We start from the raw sequence: 17,720 nt of genomic DNA on the forward strand, positions 1-17,720 counted from the left end.
ATGCCAATGCTACCATCTAGTTCTATTTCATCTATGTTTGGTATGTGCAAGGCTACACAGCAATCTCACACCAAGCCTGTGAGCAGATACCCTTGTTTATCAGTTGAAGATATGCCCCAAGTTATGTTATCAAGATATCACACAGTGCTTCATAATTCACCTCAGGTAAAGTTAAAGGAAGCAAAGTAAACAAAGATGATCTAAGCTTAATTTAGCTGACTTCATTTGAAGCAAACTAAGTAATATTGAATAATCTCAGCAAAACTTATGAGGTGGTATTAACCTCTACCTGGTTAACAGAGGGGGGAAAAAACCCTTTAAGTTTTCCAGTGGCAAAAATTCATAGTGGTTCACTACTATCACCCACGTTATTCCTTGCAGGTAGAAGGTATTTAGTTTTGTGCAGCTTTTTTTGTTTGCTTTTAATGCTACTTTGGTGAATTTGCTGACTCCCTCAATAATGATCCCCAATTTTGGAGATACTAAAGATCTGCCTGGTCCTGGACAACCTGCTTTAAGTGACTCTGCTTGAGGAGAAGGGCTGAACACAATGACTTCCAAAGTCCATTCCCAATGTCAATCACTGCATGATGATGTAGCTCCCTCACCTGAAGCAAACAGCACCATTATATAGGAAGGCCTGATACTGGCTACTGGAAGATATGCAAACAGCTCAGAAGTAACCAAAAACATCCATAAGCAAAACCACAGGTCCTCATGTAAGTTACCATGAGGTTGCTGTGCACCTTCAACTGTCTTAATGGTACAGACATAGACTGAAATATTTTAAGAGGACTGAAGTGTTGCCAAACATCAAGACTTAAGTTAGTACCCCACAATTTTAGAGAACTTCCAAGAACTGAACTACTACATTGCAGCCTGTATCTCTAACCTCTTACGTCTTCCTTCCAACCCTCTAGAAAGTCCCCCAGGTCTCACTTTTTGCATATCTAGTTGCTGGCAGGCCCTCTGGCTTTTTCTCAGGTCCCCTTCCATCTTACGTTCTTCTTGTTTGGTTTTGAATCTTATTCTGTTAAGAACAAGCAGAAGTAAATAAGCAGGCAGACACACAGTGACAGATGCATTACAAAACCCCAAAATCTAAGATTCTATTCCTACTAATTTTCTCAGACCTGAACAACATTGAATTTAAGTAATTCTGACATTATTTCTGTGGGAGCACACTTGTATTTCTTGGGAATTACACCTTCACGATACCTTTTTTGACCACACTACACTGTTTCTTCACTAGGTTTTCCTAAGACATAAAAAACTGGTTCACTAAACATCTGCAAAAGATAGAGCCTTTCCTCAGCTTCTCCATATACTACAAGAAGATCAGGAGAAAACCAAAACATTACAATCTTTAAAAATGTACCCTGACTTTTAAAACCATTATACCAACAGTGCTCAGGAATATCTGTGGATTTTATATTTCAAAATATGTTTCTCAAATTAAAAAAGCTGCATATGACTTGAGAAAAGTTAGTATCTATATTGTTTGCATTATTAACAATTACAAAACTAAAAGGTGCAGCACATGCTTTTAGCATTACAGTGTTCAGCTGCTTTTGCTTTAGAACTGAGAAACAATTACTCTGTATTGTAACTCTCACCCTTCATTCAAAACATTCAAAAATACTAGCACATTAAAAGAATAGCCAAACACCAGAAAAAGAATTGCTATTTAGACATTCCTTGGAATATCAGTTGTATGACTTTACCTGAACTGATCTGCAGCTTGTTCGTTTGCTTGTTTTTTCATATGGAGTTTTTGTCTATAGTTTTCCAGTTTTTCTTCAGCTTTTCTCTTTTTTAATTCCTCATGACCAAGCCCACTTCTGCCTATGTAAGTTTAAAAGATGAATGTAAGCAGTTGAGAAGCTCTGATATGTAACTAAATAAATCAGAAAACACCACAAACCTGTTTTTATGTTCAGAGGAATAGGTTCAACAATGCCTTCTCCTGTGAGAGAAAATTAAAAAAGTCAATTAGAAAACCCAAGTTTTTCTCAAACAATGATTTGTGCAGTATATTCAAGTAGGCATTTGCCATTATTGTCATTTTTTTGCTTGGAAGCTGAAAACTTCCCAATCAATATACATTTAGTGCACTACAAATGACACAGCTGTAGTGGAAAGTCCCTCTCTTTTTTAGCTTGTCTGCTGGAATCCTATGTACTTTTTTGTGACAGGACCAAACTGAAAGAAAAGGCATTGACAGTAACGGTGTAAGATGCCTGTGATGAAGACTGCTTTGTTACTGCCTTCTGGGGCCTTTTCATTCTGCAGTCTCACAACAATGATGAGGAATAAAAAGAATCTGTCTGGGCCAGTTCATTGTGGTTGTCTGCCAGAGATGCTGAACTGGCACAGCAGTTATTAATTCCTTGTTTTACTGATTTTACTTCATCCATTAAGGCTTCATAAGGGTAGGCCAGTGTGCACTGTTTCTTTTTCAAAATCCACCTATAAATTTCAAGAGGGTCTGATGTTTTTTTGAACACTATTAGCTTTGCAAAACCTTCAAAACATCCTTAATGCAATTCCTGTCGGTATGAAGGTACTCAAGTGCACTTACTGAGCTGCAAGTGCTGCTCGTCCCTTGCATCCCTCAACAGTCTGTACTATTTTTACTTCAGTTTTAGGGATTTGCTCCATATTTTGTTCTGTCACAGCACCTTCACAGTTCTGTAATGCTATGACTCTCCAAGAGGCACTTACTGACCTTACTGTCAACAAAAGAAGTGACAGCTGCAGTCTGTAAAATATTAAGGTATAACTGAATACAGACATACACTTCCAGAGAATGACAAACTTACCACTTTTGCCAAGGGCCTGGCCGCTCTTGTAGCCCATCTTCTGGAGCAGAGCAAAGCCTTTGTTCTCGTTGCCCAATGCACTTTTCAGTACCAAGTCACGTCTCTCTTTTTCTTCTTCTTTTATGCTTTTTTGTCTGTTCTTCTCATTGGCTTCTTTTTGCTTTTCTTCTTTTTGAATAGCTTCCTTCACCCGCCTCACCATGGGCAAGCCTGGCCTGACATCCTGTCTGCGGGTTAGTAATTCCAGCAAATATTAGCGTGTTTTTTGCTTTTTTAACAGGTTTAAAATCACTTAAGAGGGGTGAAAAAAAAGACCTGCCTACTTACTTAAGAAATAAATCAGACATATAGTCTTCCTCTTCATCTCCCTCCATGCTCAGCACGCCTCTATGCCGACGCCTCCCCTATGGACACCGTCAGTGCGTGTTACCGAGCATTTTATTTCTCTGTGCGTCCCCTGCGAGGTGGGGGACGGAGGGGCCGTGGGACGAAAACACCTGAACCCGCCGGGCCGGGCTGTCCCCTGCCAGCCCCGGGGCACATGCGCCCGCCCCCAAGCCCACAGCGCGTCTTCCTGGGCTCCGCTACGACCACCACGGGCGGCCGCGACGCCGCTCCACGCCCGGGAGCCCCCGCCAGCTGCAGCCAAGCGCCAGGAGCAGGGACAGCGGCGGGAACAGCCCGGGAACCGCGCATCCACCGGCCCGACCCGGCCCGGCCGCTCCGCGGCGCCTGCGCGGGGCTGCCCCGCCCGCCGGCGCCTGCGCCTCTCCCGCTTCCTGCTGCGCGGCCGCGGTGCCTCCGCACGACCGGGCTGCGTCGGGGCCGGTTCGGGGCAGCGCCGCTCGTGTCACCCCCAACGCCCCTCCTCGCCCGCCGGAGCGGGACACGGCGGGGGCCGAAGCGGCCGAGCTCGCCGGTGATGGTGCCGAGGGCGAGCGCGGCGCAGCGCGCCCACGCCTGTCCGTGACCGTGATCGTGACCGGCCCCGGGGCCGCGGTGTCGCGCCTGGTGCACCCCGGAGCTGGCGGGACGCGGCCGGCGCTCGGGAGGAGCGTAAGTGACCGTGAGCGGCGCGGTGCGGGCCGGCGGCTGCGGCGGAGCGGGGCAGGCTCCGCGCTTCCCCTCGGTGCTGGCTGAGGTGTGGGGGTCACTGTGCGCGTCTGCGTGGGGGGGTGAGCGCTGGGAAAGCAGCGGGCATCGTTCCCCTGGCATCGGCTCCTCAGTGGCATTGCCTGAGCATCCATCCCTGACGGCCGGCGCTGCACCGCTGCGGTACCTCCTGAGGGGCTTTCAGAGCCAGGCATAGTGCCCTGAGAGCTGCTGCAGCTTACTGAAGTAGCCGATACAGGTGGGGGACCCAGGAACGAAAACCTTTTCACCTGAGGGAGTCCTTCAGGAGTGGGTGGCTTCGCCTAAAGTTGCCTGCTTCTCGGCTTTCTCACTTCACTGAAATCCACGCATGATGAAGATACAAGTAGTTGATTTAGGCATAGGAAAATAGCTGGGGAATAGAAAGGAATTTTAGTACCTCCGAACGTTTTGGAATCTCTAATGCTCCAGCATACCTCACTGGCTGCTGGTTGGCTTTGGCTCTGCATCCCACGGGAGATCACAGTGTATTTATTTCTTGTAACATTCACAGCAAGATCCTTGCCAGGATCGGTAGAACTCGGTAGGCTTCTCACTGCTTTTTGGAGCAAACCTTTGGCCAGTGTCAGTGAGCTTTGGACTGTCTATGTAAGTAGCTCTGTGTTAGACTGACTCTTCAGTTAGCTGAATATTTGTGTTTTTGTTCTTGTGTCTGATGCCTTGTGCTTCACCAGCACAGCTGAGTGTATGTGCAGGTTTTGTTGCTTTGAACTTGTGTTTCCTACATTTTAGATAAAGTGGGGAAGGTGCATAAGGTTCTTGGCTCTTATGGCCACGGCCAAATGAAACCTTGTATGTGGGGAGGAAAAGGAATAATGAGCTGTGCTGTCCAACAGTGCTTATGGTACTACTTAGGTGCTGTGTGGGTGTGACAAGCAGTGCAGATCTCTGGGATGATATACAAAGAATCACAGTGCCATCATTCATTGTGTCTCTGCTCTCGTGTAAAGGTGTTTTGAGGTGATGTGTCTGACAGGCAATGCCTTCTCAGTTCTTTATAAATGTAAAGAAAAAACAAACAAAAAAAAACCTGACAGAAAATGTCTTTGGAGAAGTTAGGGAGGGCTGTGTGTGCTTCTTTCCATATGTGGCTCTTCCACCTTTGCTGGAACTCTATTCTGTGAGAAATAGGCAAAGTGCTGAAGTGTGGGGAACAACCTTAACATTAAAGACAGTGTGATGCTTTTGTTTCATCATTAAGGTGGATTTAGAATAATACATAATTAATAATACAGCATTAATATGTCACCTTACTAATGTCTCAGTTGGGGACTGTTTAAAAAAAATCAATTAAAGCCACTTCATTTGACTTCAGGAATTTGTTGAGTTTGATATTGAATGAGGAAGCAGCTGAGAGCTCTTGAGAGCAGAAGTGGAGCAGTGCAGCTGTCAAAAGATGATGCCTGTTGAAAGCTGATGTCTTACATAATACTCTGTAGTTGTGCTGCTTTCTCTTTTTTGCCTGATCCTAGTTTCAGGATTTCTATATTCAGGTTTTGGGGTTGGGTTGCTTTTTTGCTTCTTGGGTTTCTTTTTGCTGAAAGTTGTTGATTTAATGTTGTGATTTTGGGTAAATTTTGTGGGTTTTTTCCTTCTGTCAGCTCTGCATTCAATAGCTACACTTATCTTCAGGTGGTTTGCTGAGATGAAGTTGGCAGAGTGTTTGCTTACACTGGCAGTGTGCTTTTGGTAAGCTTTGATGCCAGCCCCATTGATTGAGCAGGATCACCAGTGTTCCATCTGCAGGATTTTGCCTGCTGGGGAGACCTGCAGTAATTTGGCTGCTGCTTGTGTTCTGGGCTGTCACCCCTAAGGTTGCTGGATTTCAGGGAGCTTGCTTGTCCAGCACTTAAAGCAAGACTAGTGGGATCAGGGAAATCTTAGGTCAAGTGATGCCAAATCCTATCCCTGTCCCTGCTTCTCCCAAACTTGTGTTGGAAATTCCTCCTTGTGGCAGGCTCATCTTCTCAGCTTGGCTGTTGAAGGGTGTGGAGAAGGGAGCCAGGTTCATGCCCCAGCTTTGGGAGTGTGCTCAAGGGTCTTGACTTGCAACAATCCTTTTTCTCTTTCATGTAAGTGGAGCCATTGAGATTATTCCTTTACCTCCTTTAAACAGGGACTTGGGTATATTTTTCTTGGCTGAGAGTTTGTGCCCTGAAATTGCCTGTAGGTGCTCTTTGTACAATTAACAGTTCTGTTCCCTGAAATACTAATGAATAGACTCAGTTTGTAAATATGTGAGTAGCTTTTATGTGGGACTATTTAGCTAAGTCTAAGCAAGCTGAACATTTAAATTTGATTTTCAAAGCTTTCTACTGATGTACTGTACTTTATACTAACATTTGCATTTTTATTTTAGAGTTTCTACACAAATTTGCAATAAAATTGGAATTCAACCCATTATGGAGCTGGCTCATAGTTTGTTACTGAATGAGGAAGCATTAGCTCAAATCACAGAAGCAAAGAGACCAGTTTTTATCTTTGAATGGTTGAGATTTTTGGATAAAGTGCTGGCAGCTGCTAACAAGGTAATTTAATGGGTCTTTTTTCCCCTTATTTCTAAATAAATTTTCTTTTAAAAAGGATTTGTATTAATTTCATGCCAGAGAAAGTTTACAGGTAATGGCCAGATGGTACCTGTATGGTTTCAGATTCAACCTGAAGAGTCTGTATGCTAATTTGTAGATTTTAAATGTTTAATTGTAGGCAGTCAGTAGGCAGCTGGTAAGTATTTTTAAAAAGTAAAAATTAAATAGGACAGCAGCTAATTCTGAGCATTTAGCATCTGTCTCTGCTGTTGTTGAATGTATCTCATATCTCTCTGAGACAAGCAATTTGCTGAGTTATATACAGTTGGGAGTGGTATAAAGTTTACTTCCATTTCTTGTAGATTTTTCTGGATTACACAGTGGCTTAAACTACTTTTCTTATTTATTTTTGATCTGTTAACAGACAGATGTCAAGGAAAAACAGAAGAAACTTGTAGAGCAGCTAACAGGACTCATCAGCAGTTCCCCTGGGCCACCCACACGGAAGCTGCTTGCAAAAAATCTGGCTGCTCTCTACAGCATTGGAGACACATTCACTGTTTTCCAGACACTTGACAAGTGTAATGACATCATCAAGAGCAAAGATGATACTGCAGCCTACCTGCCCACCAAACTGTATGTTTGGGGAAAGAGGAATGATTTTTAAGCCAATAGGTCCTGGATATTACAGAAGAACCTGCCTGTATATGTTCATGCTATGTTTATTTATGTTTTGTGTGGTTGTTTGGAGTTACATATGCTTGATCTAGGTAGCAGAGAAAGGTTGTGAAGGGCAGGACTCAAAGGTGACACATACGTGTCTCTGTGAAAGTGAAATGGTTTTCTCTAGGCAAGGTACTGTGTCATGACTCTTCACCTGCTTATGGCATGGAGAGGATAACCATTAATGAAGGCATTTCCATCAGTGGAATTGCTGCTGATTGTGCTCAGGTATCCCATTGAAGGTGGAACTTGCAGATTGTCAAACCAGGGTGTTGTTTGTGCCTAGAGAATTGTAACCAAATGTTCAAGTTTTTTTTCCCCATCAGATGTTGCCTTTTCTATTCCCCTACCATGCAAAGCTGCACAGGTCTCTCAGGCAGATTCTCTACATGTGGATATGTGTGTGCATGGATGTGTGATCCAGTTTGTCTTTAGTCATAGGAGCAGTCTCGTTGCTAGGAATTTGGTTAATGCCACAAACAACTTCCACTGAAACTGTTTTTGGCACTTTCCCATATAATGCTTCATATGTTCTTGGTGACTAGTGAACCCAAATTTGGTCTTGCCTTCAGATGTTATGACAACAATAGGATTTGACAATAAAATCTGAAATAGTCACAGTTTGGGCAGATACTGTCTTCTTATTTCTAGCTCTTGCAGCTGTATGAGGAACTTGTGTAAATGGGAAGTGTTTTCTACTATAATACCCTCTGAAATTTATGCTACCAAGTCATAGTCCAGAAGGTGTTTTAATGGACATGTGTCCATTAAAGGGGAACCTGTAAGGAGTTTGTCATGTAACTTAGCTAAAATACTATTCAGCCAGCAATTACAGATTTAAAAAAAAGCCTCATTCCTTTGTAATGAAAAAGTGCATGTGTTCAGGAGCTGCTTCTGTGGCTGTCCTGGAACAGTTTGTGTATATAACTGCAGTGTGGTGATAACTAAGTATTCCTAATCTCAAATGGCAGAGCAAGAAAATATGTGAATAATTGGATCCAGAGATTTTACAGTGCCTGTAAATTTTCCTGTGTTATGCAATAATTTTTGGATTTTAAGTTCTTAGTCTTGAAAAAACCCCATATTTCAGTATCTACAAAAATGTGTCAGGTTATATTACAGGCTAGAGGCTTTCTTGCTTAGCAAAGAGACAGTTTATTGAAACACAAAACCCTAATCTTGCTGGGATTTCAGCCTGTCTTGTTTTCTCCAGAATTTTTTACTCTATGTGTAGATCCTATAGTAATACCCTTTCAAATCCATTTGTATTCTTGAAAGCTGGTAACTGTTCTGTTCCTTTTTTTTGGTAAACAGAAAAATTATTCCAATGGACTGTGTAAACAGCCAGTACAAGTAGTAGATAGCAAGTAGATTTTTATTCATCAATGTTGATTAGAACATACATTTCTATTTAACTATTTGTTTTCATTTGGAAGATACGTTAATATGTGTACTCTTTTTCTCTTTTCTCATAGGGCTGCTGTGGCATGTGTTGGAGCATTTTATGAAAAAATGGGGAGAATGCTGGGTAGTTCTTTTCCAGAAACTGTGAATAACCTGTTAAAGTCTCTGAAAAGTGCAGAGGTAAGTTTCAGTTTGTTTATGTGATCTTAATTCCATTTTAAACTGAAACCTGCTTCCTCCAGCATTGTTTGCCAGATTGTCTAGATTGTTTTTCTTCTGCACTGAAGGATGCAAATCACTTTCCTAGCTAGTTTCAAGTCTACTGCAGTGAGTTTGGACTTTATAATGTAAATATTGTAATAATTACTTCATCGTTGTGTCAGTAATTAAAATTCAGAAATGACTTTATCTGTCATTTCTAACTACTGTGTTAGGGTTTTTGCTAATAAACATTTAGTTGTTAAAACTCTGAATAAACATTTAGTTGTTAAAATTAATAATGCATGCTTAAATTTTGCAGGGAAGTTGTTACTCTGCATGTGAGCAGAATACATTGTATGCTGAAAAGAGAGAGTGTGTCATAATATTGAGGGGATGTATCCTGGGCTGTCAGTGGATCTGATTTTGTGCAAATAGCTCTGTTGGGACAAGTTGGAATACTGACTGTGTGGAACTTGTGGTGGCAGCTGTTTTCTTCAGCTGTGTTGTTATACCTGTGTGATTGTTTATTTATTTATTTATTTATTTACTTATTTATTTATTTAATGTATTTATTTATGTGTGTATGCTCTCAGATTGTAAGTACCTGCCTGTGTGCAGGTATGGCATGAAGCTGCTGACTTACTCAGGCTTCCCATTCTCTCTTATCAGCTGCTTTTTTTTTTTTCCCCCCAAGTCTGCAGTTGTTAACTAGTGGGGCAGCGCTGAAGCATTTTACCTAGAGCCAGTTTCTTGGCTTGCCTGGGCTCAGTTTGTGTCACAACTGAGGGACTTCAAGTAAAGCTGTGTGTGGTGTTTACTTCTATTTAAAATCAGCTATGTATCAGTGATATATGCCTTTGTTTTCAATGTTTGCAAAAACACTGCTGCGTAGAAGCAGGAAAATGTGTAAGTATACACCTGATTCTTAATGTAACTGCTGCGTCCACATTTTTGCACCAATTTTTTTTGTGTGTGTGCAGTCTCAGGGCCGCAGTGAAATCCTGATGAGTTTGCAGAAAGTCCTCAATGGACTTGGAGGAGCAGCAGCTTCTTGTCACCGTGATATTTATAAGAATGCCCGTTCTCTGCTGACGGACAGGTCGATGGCTGTGCGCTGTGCAGTGGCTAAGGTGGGTGTCTTCTCACCAGCCACAGACATTCTGGTGCTGTGACTTGGCAGTACCTGCACTTGAACTGGCACCTGTTGTTCAGGAAGGGAAGTTTGATAATTAGTTGGACAAGGTAAGTCCTTACTAGTTTACTCTGCAGGCTCAGACAATTGACTAATTTCACAGGTACTGTAGTACTGTATTCCCCACTTGATAAAAAAGTATGAGATAGAATATGTTATCTGTGAGCCTCAGTGGGAGAGGGTTTTGGTAACATGGTTCTTGTGTAGAGCTTTCTTTTAATTTTTTGATTTATATATTAGCCTCTTCCATGACTCTTCTGATTGTTTACTCAGCTAAGATAGTTGGCATGTGGGAGAGTGTGTCTAAATTAATTCTTGAAATTTTCATATTAAAATATTTTCTGAATAAACCTGACAATTGCAGCCTGATACTTAGATAAAATGTAAGAATGGTCTCCTGGTGCTTAGCAAGTCTATTTTTCCTACAGTGTCTGCTGGAATTACAGAATGAAGCAGTGTTTATGTGGACAGCTGAACTAGAGAATGTTGCAACGCTGTGCTTTAAAGCTCTGGAAAACTCAAACTATGGTGTGCGAGTTGCAGTGTCAAAGCTTTTGGGGACCGTCATGGCTACAGCACTGATACCAAAACAAGCAACAGGTACGAGCCCTTCTGGATTCCATGTCCACATTGGCAGACTTAGTGGCACCTTCAGTACTGTGTTACATTGACAGTGCTGCATGACACATTGTTGTTCCAGTGGGTGGAAGCTTGTAGATGGATTGTTTGTTTTTACAAAAAATAAGCTAAAAAGAGCACAGAATCTCTGTTGTAGTCATACAAAGAAAAGACAGAGCAAACTATCAAAAACCACTTGGGAGAAGTGGATTATTTTTTAAACAGGCAAGTAAATTGTTATCTGAAATGTTGGGTAGATTTGTTTTTGCAAGACAGTTTTCAATTAGTAAGTCTGGTTTCAAGATTGTTGCTTGTGTTGGTTGGATCTTTGGGAATAAATAATTACTTTTTTTTTTAAAAAGTGATGCGGCAAAATGTGAAGAGAGCCACTCTTGAGGAGGTCTTGGAGCTCATGGCCACAGGATTTCTGCGAGGGGGATCTGGATTCCTGAAGAGTGGTGGAGAGATGTTAAAAGTAGGAGGATCTGTCAATAGGGAAGTGCGAGTTGGTGTTACCCAGGTTTGTAATTTTTTCAATGAAGTAAAATTTATAGATAATTCCTTTTATTAGGAAAAATACACATTTCTGTTCTCTATTTCTGTATAAGTTAATTTACAGGTCTAATTTGACTCTTCTGTTTTGTGAGATGTACATGAGGTATCATTCCCCTATCTACTTTCTTCTATTATTGATATGCAGTGACAATGGATTAAAATAAGAGCTAAGGAAAACTTACTTGATCAGCGTATATTAGGTGAGATTAACTTGCAAAAATATTAGAAAACTTAGTATGTTAAAGACTTTAGTTCCTTTTTAAAATTTAGTTTCTTTTTAGAGAGGATGCTCTGTTACCCTTTTGTGGCTCCTGAATGTGGAAGTTCCTCTTGTCTGAGAGAGAAGGTGGCAGCATCTCTTTAAATTCAGACATTCTCATGCCATCATGTATCTCAGTATGCTGCAGTACCTTCCCAGAATCCAGATTCTTTGATCATAGGTTATTTTGTGAAACCCTTTATTTTGTCTCAGCCTTTTCAGGTTAACTTGGTGAATATTCCAGGTTTTCATTGTGAACTGGAACATGTTGATGTTGCTTTTATTTACATGATGTTCTTTACTTTTTTAGAAAGAGGCTTATTTAAAGCAATGAACTGGGTTTTTTTGCTGTCATCCAAAGTGTATTTTATGCATCACAGTACAGTACTTTCTCCAGTACTCTTGGTACTGGAGAAAGTTGAGTTTCAGCAGCAAAGATGTGAATTCTGAATTGGTTCGTGCTGAGTAACTTCATTAGGTTAAGTTGCTTATTGCTAACTGGTGTTGCTACTATTCTGCATTAGAGCCTGGCTGTAGTTTCACACAGTCTTTTCTTTCTGTTTTAACTGGGTTGCTGTGTGACTTCTGGATCTGCAGGCCTATGTTGTGTTCGTTACAACACTGGGAGGGCAGTGGCTGGAGCGCAACTTTGCCACCTTTCTGTCCCACGTGCTTGATCTGGTGTCCCATCCTCGTGCAACCCAGACCCACGTGGAGGCTGTTTACTCTCGAAGATGTGTGTCCTTTATCCTGAGAGCAACTGTGGGCAGCTTGCTGGGGGAGAAAGCACAGATTGCAGCTGCCAAAGAAATATGTCAAGCCATTGGTAAACAAATGAAGGCAGTGGGTGAGAACCATTTTTCTTCATTCAAGACCACTTGAAAGTTACTATCATTTTACTGAGGCAGCCATTTTTTAGCTTTCTTCTACTGTGAGGAATAATTTTGTTCTTATGGGAAATGATAGTTCATCTGCTTTCTGTTTCAATGTTCAAAGGCTGAGTTCTGCTTCAAAAGTGATTGTATGACACTGGCTTGTTATCCCAGATAGCAAATGCATTGTCAAAGGCCTAGGATGGAAGTGGACAAGAAAACTATGCATTTGCCATCTATCTTGGGATAGGTTGTCTTGAAAGTCATGCAGAGTTCTTTACTAACAGTGTTAAAAATCCTGTAGCTCAAGATCTTGTAGATCCTTGTGTCTCCCCTGCTAATATCCATACTAATATCCAATTGGATTTTGTGATAAAAATGATGTAATCTGAAGAATATGACCCCTTTGCAAAACTTTGCAGAGTATGGAATTACTAAGAGGGCTAACAAAACTCTCTTGGCATCTGTTTCTTATGAAAGGAAGTAGCTCAAGCTGGAGATTTTAAAAGACTAAATTGGAAATACTCATCATTTTATTTACCAAACATATCTTTCTTTTCTGCTGCCATCTAATTGGATTCTAAAACAATGCTTAACACACGGAAATGAATTTGATTCAGAAACTTTTGCAGATTCTTCTCATAACAATTTTTTTATGGGGTAGGCATGGAACTTTAGAAGGTTTCTCATTATTGTAATTACTACTTCCAAGAAAACAAGTCTATTGAAAATGCTGTTTCTGAGAGGAAACAGTTGCAGAAAATACTCCTGCCACCTTGTCAAAGTTGCAGGAAATTCAGTTGTGTATTTGGATAGTTTGAAGAACTTACATATTTTTGAGGATTTCTCATGAATGTGATGAAAAATGGGAAAGCTTTTTACTTGGTAATAATTGCTTCCCTTCACATACAGCAGACCATTCTCTGAATTTCTTGTGTAGTAGACACACAAACATTAAGCTTGTACTGAAGTCCCTTTTTGAAGAGATAGTTGCTGCTTCTGGGATATTTTGTAAGAGAACATACTATGGAATTAAGGAACTCAATTGGATTACACTGAGATGATTAGAAATTGTGATTAATTATTTACTAAAGATCTCTTTTTTAGTTTCACTGAACATACATGCATGCAAATTTCTATGCAGAACCTAGATTTGTCAAGATTATATATTATATTTTGTTACTGTATAGATGCACACATAGAGTTACACTGTTTGTCCTACCTCTAGTGCTTTACTATCCATAATAACTGCTGGGCATCCGTTTTTTATGGTCTTTGGACAACTGTGTTTGGCTAATAGCTATAAAATTCTTTCCCTGCTGAATATATTCATTTTGTTAGTTTTCACTATAACCAGACTTGTGCTTTTGTTTGAATGTAGGATTGATGTCAAAATGAAACTGTCACTTTCTGTCCTGTGAATGCTTGGGTGGGATTCTAATTGTAGTTAAGCAAGACACTCTTGTTCTCTTTTCTGCAGAAGCAGTAGTGAATGATGCTAACAGTGAAAATAAATCAGGAGCTGCTGATGTAGCTGCAAGCCAGCACGTGATGGTGTGTGCCCTCCAAGAGCTGGGTAGTCTGGTTCAGAGTCTGAATGCCACTGCATCTCCTCTTATTCAAGAACCCTCTATTGGTATGCAAATAAATGGAAATAGGTTAAGTGAGGCATTTGAGCAATGAGTATGAAAGAAATAAATCTCTGAAATTGGTACTTCCTGTAGTACTCCAGATAACTACGTTTGTCCACCTCACTGTGTGTAGTACCCTAACTTTAGTTCAAGTTTGACCAAGTATTAAACAGCTGTTTGGATAGGAGTCTTTCTGAAGCTCTTGCTAAGGGTGAGTGAAGTGGTAATTTTTGGTATTGGTTTGTTTACAATAATGGTTTTATAGAAAATGCATTGTTTTGCTATGTAAGGTCTGAAATATTTGATCCTGGAAAACATTGCCTTTAAATACCAAATTTCTGGGGGGAGGCAAAAGTGTTTTGTTGAGTTGAAGCTGTTGGTAGGCCCCTTTTAAAGAAGTAGTTCTTTGGCTGAAGTTAGTGTGGGATTTTCTTCTTGTTTGTTTCAATATCTGAATCCACACTTATTCTGTAGTGTTACTGCTTTAAGTTTTTTGAGTTTGTGGAGGCTTATGTTTTTTCCACTGGAAGTACAAGCTTCTTTAGACACTTCATCATATAGATTGTTGTGTTGTTGCATATGACATTCTTCCCATGCTGATTTTGTGCCAGCTTTGGAGTAGGGAAGACTGCTCATAATTATTCCTTCTGGCAGCTGTGTCCCATAAGAACAGAGAGGACTGTATTTCAGTATTATTTCTGTTAGCTGTGAACTCAGCAGGTAGAAGTTGTTCACAGTTCCAGAGAAAACAAGCAGCAGTGGGGGCTTTGAAGATTTGGACTAAAGAAAATGTTTTTGTGGAGACAAATTGAACTGAAGGGTGCAGTTAGAAAGTGGGATTAGGTAGCCACAGAAGTTTGGAGAGTGTAGAAGGATATAAACTTGCTGCAGTGTGGACAGCACCATGTCAAAAGCAGAGTACAGGAGTCAGTGACATCTACAGCATGTGCTTGGCTACAGTGTGAAGCAAACCCAAAGATCAGTGTTACTGTTGCTCTGTTACTGGCAATCTGTAAAATTTTATGGGAATTGTCTCATCCAGTTCTCTTCTGTAGCCCTGCTGCCTCTTTTCAGTGTTTAAGTATTAGGAGTCAGTGCTGTGGCTCTGATGGCTCCACCTTTGCTGACAAAACCTGATGGGGAGCAGCATAATGCTAGTAACAAGTACCATCTTTCCTGAAAAGGCAAAGTCAGCAAATTCAAGTAACTTAATTCTGACTTTCTTAACTTTCACATTGGCTGTCTAGTATTGATTCAGTTTGCTTGTCTGTGTATATTAAAAAGCATATGTATATTAAAAAGTGCACCATAAGTTAAAGACTGCAACCTCTCGTTTCTGTAGGTCTGTTGGAGACAGTAACTTCAGTTCTTCTTCATCCCAGCATGGCTGCTCGACTGGCTGCTGCCTGGTGCTTGCGGTGTGTAGCTGTGGCGTTGCCCTTTCAGTTGACTCCATTTTTAGACAGATGTGCAGAAAGACTCAACAATCTGAAGACCTCCCCTGAAGCTGTTAGTGGCTACAGTTTTGCAATGGCTGCTTTGTTAGGTGGTGTGCATCAGTGTCCTCTAGGCATTCCTCATGCCAAAGGAAAGGTGAGATAGTAAGTGTTTTATCTGTGAGTGCACTAAAAGATACCTTTTCATCTACAAGTAAAAGCTTGGCAAAATGGGTGGCATGCTAATGAGCATTATTGAAACTGAGCTTGTGCCTTGTGCGAGAGTAGTGGCCAGAGCACATGCTTTTAGAATCTCAGTTGCAATATTTAACAGCTCTTTTCCTCTCTTTCAAATTTGATGAAGAGAAATTGAAATATTGAAAAATTGCTGAAGAGCATATTGCTGGCTGTGTTATCATATGAAAAACACTAATCATCAGCATGAAATGTAATCTGCATTCCTTCTTTATGGAAGGTCAATTCAAATGATTTGAGAACATCTTTAGTCTGTTAGAGTGACCAAGTAGAAGTAGCTTGCAGTGGCCTCATTTATGTTTCTGAAAGCCCCTGTGTTTTGCTCTGGTGCAGATGGTGGTCAGTATTGCCGAGGATCTGTTACGAACTGCTGCGCAGAACAGCAGGCTCTCCTTGCAGCGGACTCAAGCTGGATGGCTCTTACTTGGAGCACTTATGACTTTAGGTTTGTAAAAATGGTTTGATTTTTCTTTTTATCTCAAAGCTTGTCCAAATCTTCTGATTATCCACTCTGGCAAATGGTCTTCATGCATAATGGGCTCATTATCCAGCTCAAGAGTATTTATACAGGGGAAGCAGAGTGTAAGTGCACTTACTTCAGCAACGTTGTGCTGGGGAGAAGTGAAATATTAGTGCTTATCTAAGCTGAAGTATGGTAGAAGATGTCATACCTGAAAAAAAGATCCTGTTCTGGTTTTAGAAACCCAGCCTTTAGTCATTCTCTGAAAGGGCAAAATTACCCATACTCTTCCTTCCTTAATACTGTGGTGCAGAAGAAGTGGACAGTAAATAAAACCCAATGAGCATTCCAACAAGTTGCATGTGTGTCTGTAGATAGGCAACAGCACTGCTAGAAGTGTTGTTAGTTTAAAAGCCCTTTGGTTTTCTTGTAAAAAAGCCAGCCTCATGTTTGTATCTGCCATTATAGAAGTATCACAAGCTGCATTTTCAGAGGTTGTAAGTACACTCTTGAATTTTGCAGCAGTGGCAGTGGTGGTGTTCTTTTCTGGTTTGTTTTGTGTTTCTTTTATATGGGAAAATATGATAAAGTTCTGATGCATTTTGCATTATTTTGATCTCTCATCAAATACCATTTGTGTTTCATCTTGTTTCTCTAAATTGTCTCTTTTACCAGCTTATCATCATATTTTTCTAACAGTGTATTCTTATTGTGGTTGTCCTCCAATATATTTTTAATGTACTTGCACTGGATCTTTTTCAGAAGTTTAAAGAAAGTTTGACTGTTAAACTAATTTACATAATCAGTAACTATCAGTTGTTTTTCTGTTTATTTTATGGACAGGGTAGAGCAGGCTAAAGAATCTGCCTTCAAAATTAATATAAAAAATTAGAAGGCAGAATAAAAAGATAGTAAAAAGACAGTTGACCATGGTTCTGTATGGCATGCCAGTGGATAGGGTAGTCTGTTTCCTATTTTAGGATACCCACAAGCAGATGTGATGCACAGTACTTACTTGCCACACTTTCAACCTAGGAATGAGACTTTCATTTGGTTTTCATCGTTCCAAGTAGAGCAGAAAGGAAGAGAAGTGAAGTAAGACAAAAATAGTTTGAAGAGCAAAAGCCTTCACAGCAGATTTTTCACACTTAAATACACATTTTTATTATATTGTCACTTTTTTTTTTTTTACTTAGGTCCTTCTGTTGTCCGGTATCATCTGCCTAAGATGTTGCTGCTGTGGCGAAACGTGTTCCCACGTTCTCTGAAGGAGCTGGAAGCAGAGAAGGCAAGAGGAGATTCTTTTACCTGGCAAGTAACACTGGAAGGCCGTGCTGGAGCTCTGTGTGGTAAGAAATCCAGACTTTGAGATTATCCCTGAGCATGAATCAAAACGTGATCCCAAGTATGGCAGAGAGAACTCCTGTAACTTCCCCTCTTTCTTTGAAAAGGAGTAAAATGTGTTAGATTTTCATCAGTATGTCCTGGCTTTGACGTACAATTTTATGAACAGATCACACAGTCTTTGAATAAACATTTTTAATTAATGCGCTTTTGATATTCTCAGAATTTGTATCTTGTTTATGTCTTATATTTGTTTGTTTCAGTGAAA

At 40.6% G+C, this 17,720-nt stretch overlaps 2 protein-coding genes across 6 annotated transcripts in view; one reads left to right on the plus strand and one right to left on the minus strand.

The window, feature by feature from the left end:
• Nucleotides 1-3,566, minus strand: part of GPATCH11 (G-patch domain containing 11) — a 13,895-nt gene extending 10,329 nt beyond the window's left edge. For both annotated transcript variants that reach the window (XM_077175736.1, XM_054630225.2), the window contains exons 1-5: nucleotides 3,150-3,566; nucleotides 2,823-3,049; nucleotides 1,925-1,966; nucleotides 1,725-1,845; nucleotides 940-1,030 (exon numbers count right to left, since the gene is read on the minus strand). In XM_077175736.1, the coding sequence (XP_077031851.1) occupies nucleotides 940-1,030; nucleotides 1,725-1,845; nucleotides 1,925-1,966; nucleotides 2,823-3,049; nucleotides 3,150-3,196 (528 nt within the window). In that variant the 5' untranslated portion in view covers nucleotides 3,197-3,566. The remainder of the gene's footprint in view (nucleotides 1-939; nucleotides 1,031-1,724; nucleotides 1,846-1,924; nucleotides 1,967-2,822; nucleotides 3,050-3,149) is intronic.
• A 67-nt stretch (nucleotides 3,567-3,633) lies between these two features.
• The window catches only part of HEATR5B (HEAT repeat containing 5B), a 55,485-nt gene continuing 41,398 nt past the window's right edge, over nucleotides 3,634-17,720 (plus strand). The window contains exons 1-13 of one of the 4 annotated variants that reach the window (XM_054628729.2): nucleotides 3,634-3,878; nucleotides 4,468-4,562; nucleotides 6,334-6,502; nucleotides 6,927-7,138; nucleotides 8,701-8,809; nucleotides 9,811-9,960; nucleotides 10,451-10,622; nucleotides 11,003-11,160; nucleotides 12,052-12,301; nucleotides 13,807-13,962; nucleotides 15,300-15,550; nucleotides 15,982-16,093; nucleotides 17,305-17,457. In XM_054628729.2, the coding sequence (XP_054484704.2) occupies nucleotides 6,377-6,502; nucleotides 6,927-7,138; nucleotides 8,701-8,809; nucleotides 9,811-9,960; nucleotides 10,451-10,622; nucleotides 11,003-11,160; nucleotides 12,052-12,301; nucleotides 13,807-13,962; nucleotides 15,300-15,550; nucleotides 15,982-16,093; nucleotides 17,305-17,457 (1,849 nt within the window). In that variant the 5' untranslated portion in view covers nucleotides 3,634-3,878; nucleotides 4,468-4,562; nucleotides 6,334-6,376. Of the gene's footprint in view, nucleotides 3,879-4,467; nucleotides 4,563-5,645; nucleotides 5,664-6,028; nucleotides 6,047-6,333; nucleotides 6,503-6,926; nucleotides 7,139-8,700; nucleotides 8,810-9,810; nucleotides 9,961-10,450; nucleotides 10,623-11,002; nucleotides 11,161-12,051; nucleotides 12,302-13,806; nucleotides 13,963-15,299; nucleotides 15,551-15,981; nucleotides 16,094-17,304; nucleotides 17,458-17,720 lie in introns of those variants that run through there. The other 3 variants (XM_054628727.2, XM_054628732.2, XM_077175721.1) reach the window with 3 other exon arrangements.

Source organism: Agelaius phoeniceus, chromosome 3, assembly GCF_051311805.1.
Source record: "Agelaius phoeniceus isolate bAgePho1 chromosome 3, bAgePho1.hap1, whole genome shotgun sequence".
Classification (NCBI taxonomy): domain Eukaryota; kingdom Metazoa; phylum Chordata; class Aves; order Passeriformes; family Icteridae; genus Agelaius; species Agelaius phoeniceus.